At 39.4% G+C, this 17301-nt stretch overlaps 1 protein-coding gene across 4 annotated transcripts in view; it reads left to right on the top strand.

The window, feature by feature from the left end:
• SPIRE1 (spire type actin nucleation factor 1) overlaps window positions 1-17301 on the top strand; it is a 133628-nt gene that overhangs the window by 108141 nt on the left and 8186 nt on the right. For 2 of the 4 annotated variants that reach the window (XM_049830324.1, XM_049830323.1), the window contains 5 exons: window positions 3879-4042; window positions 8990-9080; window positions 10246-10388; window positions 13024-13197; window positions 16567-16704. In XM_049830324.1, coding sequence (XP_049686281.1) covers window positions 3879-4042; window positions 8990-9080; window positions 10246-10388; window positions 13024-13197; window positions 16567-16704 — 710 coding nt within the window. The remainder of the gene's footprint in view (window positions 1-3878; window positions 4043-8989; window positions 9081-10245; window positions 10389-13023; window positions 13198-16566; window positions 16705-17301) is intronic. The other 2 variants (XM_049830326.1, XM_049830325.1) reach the window with 1 other exon arrangement.

Below are 17301 nucleotides of genomic sequence, written 5' to 3'. Positions count from 1 at the left end.
ATGTGATGCAAACACCAGCAAACACTGGTTTATTAGTTCTCAGGTTTGACTTCAACATCTAAGTCTATTGAAAGGAACAGCACATGTCTGTTACCATTATTCATTATATAATTTTTCCCAGTGTATTATCATCATTATAACTAGCAAAAAGCAAACCTATATCAATTCTGCAAATCTATTTTAGCCGTCTTTTAAACTCAGTGTAAAAAATGGTAAGGTGGAGGAGTAGATTTGCTGTATAGAACAAAATTCAGGTTTCTGTTGTCATTATTTGCCAAGGAGAGCTGGTTAGGAGGCAGAGAGCATATGGTTACATGACTGCTGTGGTTTGCATGTAATCTGTGGTCTGCTTAATTTCTTGTTTCGTAAGAGATGTAATCTTACATGTAAATAAAGGCACATTTCATATTATCTTAGGGTGGGGTTTTTTTGTCTCCCCTTCTTAAGGCTAGTCAGGGAAGGTGAACACAAAGATCGAGTAACAAATCAAGACTTTCTCTTCTTTCATTTGCCTGTTGTAATGATAGCTTAGAAGAAATTCAAAAGAAGTCAAACTTATTAATCCAATTTGCAGATACTGCTCATTCTACTTGCTGCCTGAAAACACGGAGAAATTACACTCTGCCAGTGTGTCTGACTCTCTAATAAAATCTTAACCCCAGGCTGTTACTCACACAAGCCTTTTTTTAATATCATTTGAATAATCTTCAAAACATTTAGATGTTCTATGAAACTAGTGATTGTGAACTACCATCCATTAAAAAAAATTAAAAATTAGGTTTTTGTTTCAAATAATTGTCCATTAATTTCTTCTCTTATATTCTTTTTTGTAAGCATTAGCATTGTTTCTGACTTGTTTATTCTGATTAATTTTATCTTGTTTATGATGATGTAGGATTATTTGCCACCCAGTAATGTTTCTGTTGCCTGAGTACATTGCTAAAATAGCTTAAACAAAATAATAATTTTTGGTCTGTATTTGCTAACAAATTCTGGTTTTAGTTTTGGAACAAGTTACTTTTGTTGAAATCTGTTTGCTGAAACTGTAAAATTTCATTATCTTTTCCTTAAATTATGAGAATCCATTTATTCATGTATATCCAGTACTATAAGTGCAGGAATGATAAACTGAACTTGAGCACTATTAACAAAATGGATTTTATAAACTGGATGGTTTTCTGTTTTTTCCTTTTTTGGTTTGGGTTTTTTTTTATTCTTTAGTGCTTGCAAGTTGTAAAAACCCCCCTTTTTTTTTTCTTTGGAAGAAAGAATGGTGATAAATGATATTTCCTACTGAAGAGCCCTTCAAAACAAATACAATGTTGGATTGTCTTCTCGATTTACCTAAAACTTCTCCAGTATTTCAAGAAGACTTATAAACCAACATATGAACAACTCAACAATATGTATGAAGAACTCATACATGTGTGAATTTAAATAACAACTGGTTTAGGCTTTGTAGATAGTGATTGGCTACATAAATTACCTCCAAAATGGATCAGAAATTTCCATTTCTGGGGCCTAAAGAAATCGGGCCTAAATTCTTAGAAAACAAAACAAAACAAACCCCAAACAAAAAACAACAACAAAACCAACCAACCAAAAAAAAAAATAGAAAACAATTTATGCTGTACCCTGAATATCCATTGCATCACCTCCCATAGTGCTAGGGGATGTCTGGTGGATGTTCCCTCCTCTTTCCTTTCCCCAGACTTATCGTGTGTTTATTTTTTTTGGAGGGAGAGCAATACTGTTGGCCTTCCCATCATTTATTCTCCCACTGATTCCAACAGTACTTACAGGCCATTCTTCACCCTCAGGCAGGGGATTCACCACCCAGGAAGTTTTTGGGAGAAGGGACACCTTGTGTTGGTGGTGCTGGGGCTGCTTCATAGGATGGTCTGTTCAGAAACTGCCCTGTGCAATCAAAAGAAATCAAAGGTTTTTCTCTTCCTCGTTTGGGAAACTGAGCTTCTTCAATCAACTGCATGCCGGCTAATTATGAGGTCTCAAGAAATGGTATTGGCAGCAGGGAGGTGAGGCAGTTCAATTTTTGTTTTCCTGCTGTCGCTTTCTGGGATTGTGTTGAGCGGCTGTTAAGGCAGGAATGCATTTGATGTGGAGGACGCCCATGCTGTACTCGCAGAAATCTAGGAGGAAAAAACACCCATGACCTATAAGCCACAGTGCTAGTCAGGACACCCATTAGCAAAGCCTTTGAAGATAGGAACTAAGGGTTAGAGAGTCTAAGTCTTTGATTGCAACTCTTTGTAGGGAGGACCTGAAGGCAGTAATAACACTGTAGTACACACATTCATAGGCTTGGAATGTCACCGTGACTTTAATAGTCCAAATAGTCACCTTTTCTTATACTCCCAGTTGAAGGTATGATTTATAGAGGAACTATAATACATCCCCTGTCCCTTCTAGCTCAGTTTCCAGCATTTAACAATAACCTAATTAATTCTTTAAACTTACTTAACTTATTCCTCTTCTTACTCCTTTTCAATAGCTGCTCCAGTGAGAATGTTGTAAAACAGAACTACTACTGCAACTGAGGCTTTATCTAGACTGTGTAGTTTTAATTTACCTAGTGCAAGAACAGCCTTTATCAATGCAAACCATGTTGTAGCAGCAGTGACTGTGTCTGTTTATACCAGGGCAACTATGTAAGTAACTCTGAACGATGTGTGAGTGCTTGGATTGCTGGCACTGGGAATATTTGGGTGATATCATTTCTCTGTCATAGTCCTCCCAGTAACCTAAGGTACAAGTCATTTGACCTTCTGTGCCTCTTTTCACCATATGTAAAAACGGGAGTAATAACTTGTCATTACCCTAGCCTTAAAATACCTGGAGGTACCTTGTTATTACAAGACTGGGGAAGGAGTCCTGTAATTATATGGGTAGAAAAACACATTTGTAGAAAGACCAGATGCTTAGGCATACATGCAAATGGGAGATTAAAAGCTTCTCTTCCTTCTCCCTCCGACATAATTTTCTTCAGATTGGAATACTGCACTTTGTACTTTTACAGGGATAAAACTGATTTATTAGACCAAACTCTAAGCTCCCTTAAAATATCAAAGCCTAGGTCATTATCTTAATGTCTAAGCTAAGCTAGGCTAAGCATAGCAGACCCAATGCCTAACGTTATCCGAGATGCATCTTCATTGCACACTGGCAGAAATCCCGAGTAATTTACTCAGTGGAGTTACATCCTTGTAAAACTCATGTAGATGAAAATAGAGCTGGAGCCTCATGTTTCTGCTGTTACATGAAGATTTGACATCACAGACATATTTTTAATACAAATCACCATGCAAGCCTAAGAATTGTGCATATTTTTGATGAATGCTAGTTACTTAGCTCATTTTCATTCCTTTTGTGTATACTGCAGAATTAAACATAATTCTGTCCTCACAGGAAAAATCAGGTTTACTCCATGCTAAACCTCCTAATTTCTGTGTGGCGTTGCCTTCAGATTCACTGGAAACTCACTTGTCCAGATATGGTTGTGCATTCTTCTGATACTTGTTATATAGTTAATGACAGACTATAAGTTGAAGGAAGAATATTTTTGGGTTTAACACAGGATTTATATTTTTTTTTTAAGTTGATTGGTGTTGGTCTGAGGTTGGTTTTTCAGTATTGTGCACTGCTGCTTTTTCCACTGCTTTCATTCTTTCATATTGCTTCTACACCACAAGCCATTGCCTGTAGTTCTCTGAGCAATGTATTGCTGAAGTAAAATAATTGCACACATATTACTATCAAAATGACTTTCTTCTTTTTGTGTATGTTGCCTTGACAGTAAGATTTGAGAAGGCAAAATACAAAGTAGGTTCGAATACCAATTGTTCTGTTTCTTTTGCTAGATGTATCTACGCCAGAAGCTGGAAGAAAATTAGTGGATGCCTCTGTAGTGAATGGTGGCCTGGCACCACAAGGAAAGCAGAATGGGGCCACACAAGTGACAGTACAACGCAAGAGACTCCTTAAGGCTCCCACGTTGGCTGAACTTGACAGCTCAGATTCAGAGGTAAAAAATTAAGTCACAACTTTCTTCTCGATTTGTCAGAATTGAGTCTTGCTCCTTAATTTGCTGAGCTGATCAACTGAGAAGTGACTTTGCAGATTATCATCTGAATTTTCCATGACTGCTTTGTCAGCCCACAGAACTTCAAAAATATTAGATCAGACCTCAAAAATGAGAAGATTCTTTTAAAAGGTTAAATGCTAATTTTGGCCTTAAACCCAGTATTTACTTATTTTTCTAAATTCCCAGTATCTGTCCACAGTGTATATGTAGCAATTATGCTTTTGGGAATGCAGGCGAATGTGTTGCACCCTTCTGGCACCCATGCAGGAACTGTCAATAAAGGACTCAGATGTGAGGCCAGCCTTACTGTACCAGCTGTTAAATAAAGAGCATCAGCTGTGACAGAGGGCTTGCAGTTTGGTGCAAATGTCAGTGCATTAGTTTGCTATATAGGCTTGGGAAGTAACACCCAACAAATGTTTCACAGATAGGGACAAGCAAATACCACTTAGATGGAGAAACAACTTTGAATCCATCCTCTCTCAAATGGAGAGTTAAAGATTTAAAAAAGCATAGAAAAGGCAAAAGCTTTAAAAAGTTCTCTAGCTTAAAAGCTGCATTATATATGACCCTCAAGAAGTACCGACATTACATCCTCAAGAATGAGCTTTGTCTTCTGGACCAGTAGTATTATTAATTGAGTTTGAACCTTTCTGAAAGTTAAGCTCTCTGGAAAGCACATGCAGGCAGGGTTTATTCACAGAGGCTAATTTTAGCCTGGGGAAGGCAGTCTTCCCTGACTCTCTTTCTCTCTAGTAAATGGGCAAGGAGGGGTTTCCTGACAGGGTGCTTACAAAGGCATCTAAGCTGAACGATAGGAGGCTGGGGAGAAATACATGTGGGGAGAAATTTATCTCTTTGCATACTTTCTTGATCTGTGAAAGGTTGGCCCTCTTTGTTATTAGGGCCTATCCTATGGGTGACTTGTGTGGGTGCATAATTTGGTGCATCTATTCTGAAAGCAGAAGAGATTTGCATTCTGAAACCTCTCAGCAGTCTTTAAATTACAATAGAGGCTATATGAGGTTTTGTTAATATGAATGAAGCTGGGCAGGATGCAGGAATATTAAGACCTGTCAATAAGAGTTGGATCTTGAACTTACAGCTTCCCAGCTTGTAGCTCTGTGCATCCTGAAGCTAATGCAGCATGATATTTCACACGGAAAAATGAGCAGAAGTCAGTAAAAGAAAATTCTGTAAAGGCAAACGTGAAGTGATCCTTGTAGGAGGGAAAAATAAGATGTCTGACTATTGATTCGGGAATACTGTGTAGGCAAGCAAAGTCATATAGAATAACCTCTGGAACATACAGCAAAAGATAAATTGAAAATAAGCCACATCGAGCTGTCACAGAGAACAGATGCTGGTGAAGCAATTAAAACGATTAAGATGCTCAGCAGAATACTGGTTGGGGCTCAGAAACGGTGCTAAAGTAGTGTAAATAAACAAACTGAAGGGAGTTTGGGTAAAATTTTCCAAGCTGACGAAGAGGGTAGGACACAGAACATTTGAAGAAAGTCAAGATCGTTCTGTCAAAATGACTTTTACCTTGTATATAACACACAGAAGAGCATATGTGTTGTCCTGATTGCCTATAAATGACTCGGCCAACTCTTTGCCTGCAATTTGAATTGGGCTTAACCTATTTAGGGTTACTGGGAGTTAAATTATGACTATGTTATGCCCTAAATTACAGGCTGCAAATATCTGCACTGCTGAGCTGTGGACCTCCAAATGGGCTATGATGCAGACACATTTTCTTCCCCCTGCATCCCCTTTGTTCTTCTCTCAGCTGTGTTGTGATGCAGACTACGCCCCAACACTCAGTGTTGCCAGCCACTAGTACAGCCCTATGCCGCTGGCAAGGATGAATATTGTACAAACCATTCCTGCTTTCTGTCCTTGCTTTTTTCTGCATCACCACTAGAATCACAGTTTCAGGGGGGGAGCAGGAAGTGCCATTTTGCTTTGTGTGGCAAAGAGAAGTAGCAATCTAATAGTGATTTTTGATACAGAGATTAAAATGGTATCTTCCTAATTGAAGCTACAGCTATTCGGACAAAAATCATGTCAGTAACATACTCAAATGTTTTAAGGTGATGCCTTTAAAGCTGCAGCTTTCTCCATACATGTAAAATTCTAATTGTTTAGCGCTCTGTGGAGAAGTGCGCAGTCCCGGATGTTGGATTGATCCAACCTCAGATGTAAAATGTCAGATAGTCTACCATAATAGCCAACAGTTATTGTATTGATATGAAGAAATTTATACAATGGTTTAACAGTACTTGCTACACAAGATTTCATTCTCGGAAAATCTTTCCATGTTTGAGAAATCATAGGGCAGTAATAGCATTTTCAGTGTGTGTGTTTGTGCACAGAAAAAAGTAATTTGAAATGACAAACCAGGAATACCTGTTGTCTAAGTAGGGTGATATGTCAAATTTAACATGCTTTCGGCTTCCATTCTCGCTGGGTTGGTTGTTTATACTTACTGTTTTTTATACTTAGCCATTGGCTCTGACACTTCATTCCCTCTCATTCTTTAGAATAAGAAGTGTGGCTCCTGGAATCTTTCTTGTAGGTCTTTACCATAGAGAAGTCCCTTACTCTCTATTTTGGTCCATGTCTTTCACTCTTGTTTTTTTTGAGACTCCTAGGCCACTGGCATAGCCAGTGTTCATCCATTATTGATGAAGTAACTAGAAATCTTTCACAAAAATGGGAGCAAGGTGGAGATATCTGTGTGCTACCTAGTTTTGCAACAAGTGACCGAGACATCATGTCCATCTCAAGTTCATAAGTGGCATGAAGAATGGTCAATAGCTATTTGCAATTAGCAAAATTAGATGGACATGTGAAACATTTCTATAATCCCTAATTTACAGTTTTATATTAAAATATATATATGCTTTTGGTATTTTCAGTTGTGCACCTTGTTTTGTCTCTTCTCTCTGTGTCAGTGTTTCAGACACAGGAAAAATGGAAGAAAAACGAGAACCAAAAAACCCACAGAAAGTCATTTAAATAAACTCAACACATAGACTGTTGCTTGAATCGTGATTCAGTCTTTTGTAAAACCTTACAGCATAAGATGCCGACAACTGTAGCACTTACAATTTTTGGTCAGGACTTGGTAGGGTCCCACAGAACAAGAGGCTTCTCTAGAGCAAGGGTGGCTGGGATTGTGCTCCAGAAACAGCTGTTCCCCCGTCGGCTCCTTAAAAAGCCCTCTCTGAAGCCCTGACTGCTCTTCATTCATAAAAACGAGCAGCACAGCACCACGGTTATGTTTTTTTTAATTGACGGCTTACTTAGTTCTTTACCTTAGCTCATTAGCTTTTCTGGCAATGCAAAAATAATCTTCCACTCAGAAGAATTTGACTTCTACAAAGTGAAAATTTTAGTAGTTCCCTTTGTACGGGGGATGTTCTCCTTCAGAAAATTTAAATGTTTAACTCTAGACTTGTGAACACTGTTGCACTCCTTCTAAAGAATAGTGCATCCGATTGTCTTTCAAGTTCTCCAGTGGTGTTTTAAGGCAACCATGTGGCATGAAGCAGTGATATGCAAAGGTTATCTGAGCTAGCTCTGTAGCTAAACTGTACTGGTTTCTGGAAGTAAAACAGCTGATGTAGCTAAATGTGCCACTCAAACTTCCCTACAAGCTTTCCATCACAATGGTTTTGTGGGGTCACACTTGATAAAGTTAAAGTGAATATATTGTTTTGGGATCTGAGCTGGTTTGAGTCCCCTTGCAGAATAGTGTGTTGTGGCGTATACATGGGAACAGTATACATCACAGTGTCATCACATACAACGTGTACCCTTGGGCTGAGCATAAAGTACAGATCACCTGATGGGAATTTGTGGAGGCCTTTCTCCTGTGATGCATGGTGCTCATTGAGCTGATCCTGCCAGCTTTTCTTTTCTGACTTGCTGTTACCAAAGAAAGTAAGTGGAGCCAGTGGAGGTTTTTTCCACTTGTGATTCCTGTAACTAAGGAAATCTGTGAGAGAGAAGCTCAGCCACTTGCTGGGTTTAAGAGCTGGTCACTTGTTTGATCTGTAAATCTTGACAACTTAAATGATGCAAGTCTCCTCGGTTAAAAGTATTCACACTCAGTCCTTCAGCTCTGTTCCTTTGGGAGGCTCTGTGATGATCTATATCTTGCTGGTACCTGGTGGCAGAAGACAGAGGTTTTAGGTTAAAGCAAAGGACTTAGTAATTTGGGTGGCATAATGCTTTAGACAGCTGAAAGGTGTTCGTCAAAGCCCATTTCACTTTCATTCATCTTGCAGGAATTGCTCTTGGCTGTTGTGATGAAACATGCTTATACAATGAATGAGATTTCTTTTAAATACAGAAGAAAGGAGAAATGCACCCGGATTAGGGATTAGAGAACAGTGCAGTGGAGATCAGATTAATTTCTCCTTACCTGAATCACTTGTATGTGTGGCTCTTGTTCCTCTGGAGACCAGAGAAATCCAAGTGCTGATTCCTTGCTAGTGTGAGATATAAAGTTGAGTTAACCTATCTGCTGTAGCTGCAAATCCTTAGAAATCCTTGAATACAATAAGGAAAATTAACAGGCTACAATGGATTCGTGCACCTCTCTTCTGATCTCATTCTTTCATGCAATAGTTAAATACACTGAATTCCAACCATGTACCATATATTCCAGTTTAAAAAAAATAATTGAGTATTGAAAATTCCATTTACTCAGTGCAGTGTAGAGTCAGTGTTTTTCTCAGGACTTCTTCTAGGGCTTTGAGTGATTGCATGGTACAAAACACCTTTGATAGTTTGCAATTTCTGTGTGCTAAGAAGCAGTAAGAGAAGAAAAAACAATCCCTGAGGAATTCTGCTTCTTTTCTTCTTCCCACACAGGAGGAATCAGTGCACAAATCAGCAAGTAGCAGCAGCATCTCCCCCTCACAAGTGGAAGACCCCTCTCAAGAAGGCACCAGCAGCAGAAAGAGTGAGTCTTGACGAGAGAGCCCAGTGGCTGCTTTTGCACACTTGTGTTGTCTTCTGTTCTATGAACTTTGTCTGAAATGTTTATAGAAAGGTGAAGCTGAGTGTTGTTAACAGAATAAATATCCAAAGCTGAACCCTAGAACCTGCTGAATAGGTCAAATGTGATTAACGATTGGAAGGCATTAGCCCCCACTATATTTGGGTATCTTTGTGAAACAGAAGGTTTCATACTTGATAGAATCATAGAATAGAATCATAGAATGGCTTGGGTTGGAAGGTACCTTCAAGATCACCTAGTTCCAACCCCCTGCCATGGGCAGGGACACCTTCCACTAGACCAGGTTGCTCCAAGCCCCATTCAACCTGCCCTTGAACACTTCCAGGGATGGGGCATCCACAGCCTCTCTGGGCAACCTGTCCCAGCGCCTCACCACCCTCACAGTGAAGAACTTCCTTTCACCTAATCAAAATCTACCCTGTTTCACTTTAAAGCTGTTACCCCTTGTCCTATACTTGACGTTGATGTGGAACTGTAGAGGAGGCCACAAGTGAATGGGGGGTAGTTTACTATGCTCATCTCATAAAAGAATTTGTTGCTCCAGAAGCACATTCTAACCTAAGACCAGTTTAAACATTTCCTGCATCTCTGTCACCATGGCAGTGGATGTACTTGTTTGAAAGACACATAGCAATCACCAGTATTTCTCATAAGTACTTACTGGAAAGAGGGGAGGATCTGTTCTGGTTTTTTCAGGCACAGTTATTGTAGGCTTTAATGTGTAAAAATATTTTTAATTTGTTTCAAAATTTTTCAGTTTAACTGGAAAGGTTTTGTAATGAAACATGTAATCTGTGCGTGTATTTTCTGTGCACAACGGTGAAATAAGTAGAATAAGCCAATACCCTGAAACACTGAATTTATATACAATGGTAACTGGACAGTAGCATGCCTATATTTGCTAGTTTTATGTGTATTCCTATTCTCTCAGTCTGGAAAATGTGATGAATGTGATACCTGTCTTGAAGATGCTCTGAGTATGGATGTGTAACTTCAGCCACCAATAGTGGGAATTCTAGCAAATCAGTAGCTGGTTTAAGTACTGAGCAATGTTATCCAACAGTCTGTCTTACAAGAACTAATTTATTTATACTGGTTGAATCTTTAGTGCCTCCAAAGTTCTTGCCCATATCATCTACACCACAGCCTGAGAGACGGCAGCCACCTCAGAGACGACACTCCATTGAAAAAGAGACGCCAACCAATGTGAGACAGTTCCTACCACCTTCAAAACAGAGCTCCAGATCACTTGTAAGTGGAGTGGGTGGTAGGAGAGAGAAAAAGAGGCAAGCTAAGAGTATAATGAAAATTAAAACTTGGCTTCAGTGTGATTAGAACTTGACTCAAAGAAAACTCCTCAATTCAGAAACATGCCTTGGCTACTAAAGACGTTTTGAAATCAAGATTTGAACTTTGTCTCTCTAGCATATTTATCCGAAATCCCAGGTACAGGTGCCTCAGAAAACATTTGCACTTTGATTAGGACTCTGGGTAAAGCCACGTGTCTTGATTTTATTTCAGAATGTTACCAAACCAGATGAACTTCACCTTACTGATTTTCCATTTGAATAGAGACAATTCCAAAGCAGTGGATCTATTTTGGGATTTGGGGGAATTTTTAGTTGTTGGAAGTAGTTTAGTTAATGGCTGAATGAATGGAATGGTTTCTTTTCTTCCCACGTAAGAACTTGTGTAGTAATGTTTATACATATGAAAGCTCTTTCAGTAATTCAAATCAAGGTTTGTCTGTGTTGCTTTGTTGAAGTTACTGAGGCAAAAACCTGTATTATTGCTGGAAAAGAAAGTACAGTACATTTGATCAATTAGCTTTAATTGAGCGCTGTTTTCCAACAGTGTAAACAGCAAAGGGTATGAAGTCCTGGTTCGTTTGTGCTGACATACTGATTAGTGCTTTGTAATTTCATGCAGGATATGCTTCTCATCTCTTTTCCTACCAGCAGGGTTTCGAAGTATGCCCCATGAGGTGCTGGTGAATAGAGAAATCTATAAACACATCCTAGTTTTGAAATGAAGGGAATATTCACTCGCCCTGTCTTTTAGTGCACTGGTATTAATTGGCTTTGAAGACCGTTCTTGTTGGTCCAAGAGATGGTGGCCGGGATTCGAACTTAGTAGAGGATGAAGTGGAACAGTAACAAGAAAATAATCTCCAAATATTCCCACAACATGCTTCCTCCTCTTATTTTCAGATGGTCTGCTGGATTTTGTTTATTATATCTTTGAACTGGAATGTAGTTCCTCATTCCAGGTGAAGGTCAGGTGGTAGCATGTTGATAAACGCACAACGCAAGCAGACTTCTGCCAAAGTGAGCTTGGAGCAGAACTTACTGCACTGGAACCAAGCTGGAGGGTTCCTTCAGCATGCATTTGAAGACACTGCCATATAAAATGGATTGCCCTGTCATCGCCTGTTGCACTTACTCTGTGGGGAAGCACAAGCTTTATTTTCTGATAGGCCCAGAGTCATTCACAGACATTGTTTAAAGGGAGGAGGGGAGAAAGCATTATATGTTACACTGAGGCATTTGCTCCATCACACTTTTAGTGTATCTAAATATGTTACATCATAATATTGATCTCATACGTATTTGAGGGAATCATGCAACTTAAAAATCTTATATATGAGGCCATTGTTTTAAATAGGTCAAACAAGTTCTTAACAGGGCCTTTTTGACCACATGTGTATTTTCCCTCTGTCAGTCTGTTCAGTGACAAATGCCTAGAAATAAAACCATTGCAGAAAAATGAATTCAGTTATTCCACTTGCCCTTAAAAATACTAAAGGAGAAGGGAGAAAAAGACATTCAATAAGTTAAGCTAATATGGGAACACATGGGAAAGGTTTTACTCGTTTCTTTTGTACTTGGCTTTTTTGGTTTGTTTGGGTTTTTGTTGTTTTTTTTTTTTAATCTTTAGAGAACTGTCACCTGGCTTGGTTTTGGCTATGAAGTGAGAAAGAAGGAAAATCAGTAGTGAAATGATGTTCTGTTGATAAGAACCTATTTTATTTGATGCCTAGAGAGCTAATTCTTTAACTTGGCAATAGTGCCCTCTAGGGTGTGACAGACAACTCCCACAATACTTTTGGTTTTAGTTTTGGTAGATGGTTTCTGATACACTGGCGCTGGCCCAGTGCCACACTTTGGCTTATTGCAAGTCTTTCCTTCCCCAGAAAGATGACAGCTTCTTTCTGTGGCTGCTCCAGATGCTGCATATGTGACACTGCCATTCCTGGAGTGAACGCTTCTCAATAAGTGCAGAATATTATTTACTTTTTATTTGACTTCATACTTCTTCATCCCTTCCTCCAGGATTGATGGAGTTTCATTTCTTATCACCTGCTCCTGTGACTGCAGTTTCCCTCCAAGGTGAAAGAGGCCTCGTCAATAAATAGCCCTCAATGCCAGTGAAAACAGGCAGGGGTTTGCTACAGTCTCTTAGCAGGATTAGCAAGAAACTGGTCTGTCTTGCATACTAACAACGGTTTTGTGAACTGGCATCTCATCAGACAGAGGGAGTTAGACCTAAGTAGGTGGGGAGGGGAAACAGACTTGGAAAGATGCCAAACGTAGTCCTTTTGATATGTCACCCTGCCAGCGCTACGTGGAAAGGCAAGGCAGCTCAGTGATTTTTGGGGGGGTCAGCCCGGTGGTGTGCTCACTGTACTGAGCTGACTCGCTGCTTAATCAGTGAGATGAAGCCAGTGTCCTGAGATGTACATATTAATGCCTTTGTAGTCTGTTTGCTTTTTTAATTAGTATTATTATTATTACTATCATTATTATTTTTCATGACCCAGAGGACCAAAGCTAATGGTTTCGTTTATACACAGCATTCGCTTCTCTGCTTCCTATCTATTGTTCAGGTTCCTAGGATAACCAGTTTATTTCCAAGGATGACTTTCAGACCACTTTTTTCAACTGTGCAAACAGCTTCTCTGCTCAGCTCTCATCCCGTTGAAGCGGCCATGTGTGGGGTGGCAGGGGCTATGTACTATCTCTGTGAGAGAGCTTTTGCCAGCAGGTGGAAACCCGCAAAGGTTTGCCTCTTTTTGCTGGCTTTGGAAATCACCTTCACCAGCATGTTCCCTCCTAGGGGAGCACTTCCTAAGCTGTGGCAAGAATTAAAGCTCAGGCTGGGACATTGCACCTGATTGACATTGATTTCAATGTGTGTAGGATATTTGTGTGTCTTCAATCACCTCACGGGGAAAAGAAATCAGTTCTGAAAGGACAGCAAACTAAAATGCAACATCACAAGATTATCAATGGGACAGACCTTAAATGTTACAACACATGAAGATCCTGCAGCAAAAATCCAGCAAAACTACTGTAACCCTTGGACTATGTTGAAAAGAATAAGGTTTTATGTTTCTAACAAGATACACTATGTAGAATGGAAGGGCATTTGCAATCTGTTTTACTTGAAAACCTACATACGGTTTTGTTCCTCAGCACACTTACGTATCAGAACTTGCAGAATAACTAATAGCTATGTACCAGGGAAGGCAAATCAACTAAAAAGAAAAACTGATTCATTTACCCCTATGTAGAACTAAACATGAATAATTTAATGTTTTCCTTTTTTTTCATGTCTCAATCAGTAAGTGAAAGTGCAAAACCTGTTGCAGGAGAGTTTATAGTTGAGATATCCAGCTGACTTCTTAGAAACTTCTAGTCTCCAAAAGTAATGAGAGTTTAGAGTGCTTGACTAATTGTGAATTGCAGAATTTAGAAGCCAATCCAGCACTTGTTTGTATTGCAATTTACTGGGGCAGCTCATTTGAGTGCCTAGTGACATCCTTTAATGAGAAGTTTAACAAGGAATATATTAGTGTGAAAATGTGTTAGTCATAAGGAGCTATTAGGTGTGCATATGCTGAGAATGACCTACAAAGGACTTTATTTCACATTATGGATATGTAATTCTTACTACCTGCTTTTCCTGAGTAAAAAAAAAAAAAAAAAAATTACACATATACACCTTAAGCTATTACAGTGTATATAATAAGACCACACAGTCAAAGTGTTAAGCCAGTTCTCATGAGGATCTTTGAAACTTCAAGTTCAAAATACTATTTTTAAGTAAGACTTTTTTTCTTTTAAAAGTAAGAATACTGACTTGTGTTTAATATTAAAACGAGCATTGAGTACAATTCCAGAAAATCAAGACCATTCAAACCACGTTTTGTCTTTAGCATGTTCTGTTGTATGCAAGTGTTGCAAAGAGCTGAAGTTCTCTCACTTGGAGCTGCCTAACTTGAGTGTAGATTATCGTTGGAAGTTTGAGCAATAACTCCAAAGCATCATTGTTTAATGAAGTTTAGCCAGTGCTTAGTGTAATTTTAATTAATTTCAATGCCTGAGAGGTAGTGTAGAAACAAAAGATATTCTTGTGTACTTATTTCTATTCCGAAAAGGGGGAAAAAAAAAATCAAGCATTTTTTTTTAAATCAGCATAATATTTATCGTTCATTTAATGTTGCATTAACATTTTGTTGTCCTTGTGTAACCTCTGGAATTAAAACATTAGCATTTAAACATGTGAACATTTTCTATGTTTCCCCTGTTGCCTGCTAGCTATTCCTATTTGCTTTAGTGATAATCATTTTTGATTGGTACAATAACAGGCCCACACTATTCCCCTAGTACCTGCTCTATACCTATAGCAGATCCGCAGCCTTTCTTCAAAGGAGCAATATTCCCCAAAGTCATCGTTCCGTAAATTAAAGGAATGGGCGTTCATGAGGGGGAAGGAAGAGCTTCGAGTAAGAAATGTATTTCTAAAGGACTTAAAGCTCTGATTGATTACAAGCATTCAGTCAGCCTCGTTCACCTCGGACAGTTTCTCTCAGTCTCCCACGATGCAGAATCGAGGGGGTTTGCTGGCATTGTATGCATCACGCTTTCCCAGGCACTTCCTCTCCTGTCTCGCCCCAGCCTTCAGCCGTTGCCTTCTCCATAGTGAGGCAGTTGCTATGGGAAGAACCCAGAACGAAATGCTGAGAGCTGCCCGCTAGCTGTAAAGTTGCTCGTAAGGAACAGAAGTTATTTTGTTTGGGCTGTGCAGTTTTACACCTCAGAGCAAATTGCAGTTGCTTTTGATGTAGTTTGTTCTTTCCAGAAAACTAGTGATTCTATACCCCAAAGGTTTAGCCGGTACATCTAACAAAGTTAACTCAATTCTAGTCTTTTGTGGGGTACCTTAAACAGAGTGAAGTTTCTTTGTGTTCCCTTTCTAGATAGGTAAGACAACAGTTTTTAAAAATGTGGTGGTTCCTAAATGCTAATGTTTGCCAGGTCTGCAACATAGAAAGATTTTCTTTTTAATCTAACGGAAAGACAGAACAGACCTCTGAGTACATGGAAATGGAACATTTCACTGCTAATCCAATTCATCACTTCAATTTGTAAACGAGATCTCCAACCTGTCAGCCACGTCTTTGTATCTGCTGGAGAAATTTCCTTCATTTATTCAGAGAGCATTACATGTCATTGTCATTGCCGCACAGTAGCCCCCTCTGGGCTGACTGAAAAGGTTCACTAAGCATAAAGCGATGGGAGTTCCCACAGAGGTTTCTGTCTTTCTGTTGGAAATGTATAATCAACTACAGGGCTGGATTACAAATTGGGTTGGTGCTTTTTATTCTCTGGTACCAAATTCAGGAGTTCTCAATATTGTCCTAAATGCTGTAATACAGAGCAGATGCAAAATTTCATAAGTGGAAAGTTGTGGTGTTAGTCTCTATTTGAGTCTTTTCCATTAATAATTCAACATCGGGTAACCAATTCTCCTGCTTTATATTTGAAGAATATTCTGTAAAGCTTAAATTGCTGCTGTTACTTTCCTGGGGCAGAAAGGAGAACTTTTCTGCCTAAACTGACGTAACTTTTTGTAGTCTTGGTGGGATTCTGATCACGTGAGCACCAAGCTGTGGTACCACTGAATAAGAATTTCTGCGAGAATGGGCTACTAACCACTTTCCGTGGCCACTCTGGGCATCACAAAGTCTCAGAGAAATTGCGTGTCTTTAAACCGTATACTTAAAAGTAATGCCATCTGCCAAATTACCTTTTCCCTTTCAAATTATAAACCTGAACATTGACTGGTTTGTAACAAATCTTCCTAATAACAGACAAACGGAGAGAAGGGTCAAGTGGTCTGAGGAGGAAAGATGAAGAAAACTCTCCTTGTTGTGAAGGCTGAACACCAGACCATTTAGATCACACTTACGCAGTCTCTGGCGGTTTGGAACTCATGTGATGCCCATGAATGAGCCAGTGCTATTCCAGTTTGAAGGGAGAAACCCTCTATTTCTGGAGTGACTAACCAGGTGGCTGGTTGTCTAGGTTGAAGTCTGGAAGAAGCCATTTGGCTTTGAAATAATACAGGTTTTTTTGGCTTCCAGGAGGAGTTCTGTTACCCGGTGGAATGTCTGGCTCTGACGGTGGAGGAGGTCATGCACATCCGTCAGGTGCTGGTGAAGGCGGAGCTGGAAAAGTACCAGCAATATAAAGATGTCTACACTGCTCTCAAGAAAGGAAAGGTAGGGCTGAGTCTGTGGAGGCTCCAAAGCTTATCGAGGGAGGCTGGTCACACAGGCCTCCCAAGTTACACATTTGTTTCTTACCCTGTGTTGGAGAGAAAGAAGAGATATCCACCAAACATTCCCCTAAATGTATAACACATGGGTCAGCTTCCTTGAATTATGGGCAGAAACATCAAAACTTTTCATGGAAATACCGTATTTGTTTCGATTGTCTATAAAAATGCAGTAGCATTTGCAATTACCAGAGCATATTTGCGTGGGTATGTTTTAAACTTCATTGAATGAAGAGATTTCTGTCCCCGTGCCTTCTGCAGTATTGCTTAGCATTTCTATTCCAGAAAACAGAATTACAGATGACAGTAGGGAACTACAAGAAGTTTTTCATATTAATCTTTACTGTCAAGCAAAGAGGGAATGAAAGCCTTCAGAGAAGTAGGACAACATGTGACCCCAGAAGGAGTTTTAATAGTAGAGAACCCATTAACTAATGCATTTTTTTTTCTGAAAACTGCAGATTGGGAATTGGTATTTGCCAGTAGAAGCAGTGTCCTTTTCTCTCACTTCTGACTTGTGCTTCTTGAACACCTCCAGCAA

This window comes from Accipiter gentilis, chromosome 27 (genome assembly GCF_929443795.1).
Source record: "Accipiter gentilis chromosome 27, bAccGen1.1, whole genome shotgun sequence".
NCBI lineage: Eukaryota > Metazoa > Chordata > Aves > Accipitriformes > Accipitridae > Astur > Astur gentilis.
The sequence above is the reverse complement of the archived record's forward strand: the minus strand, read 5'-3'. Positions and strand labels throughout refer to the sequence as shown.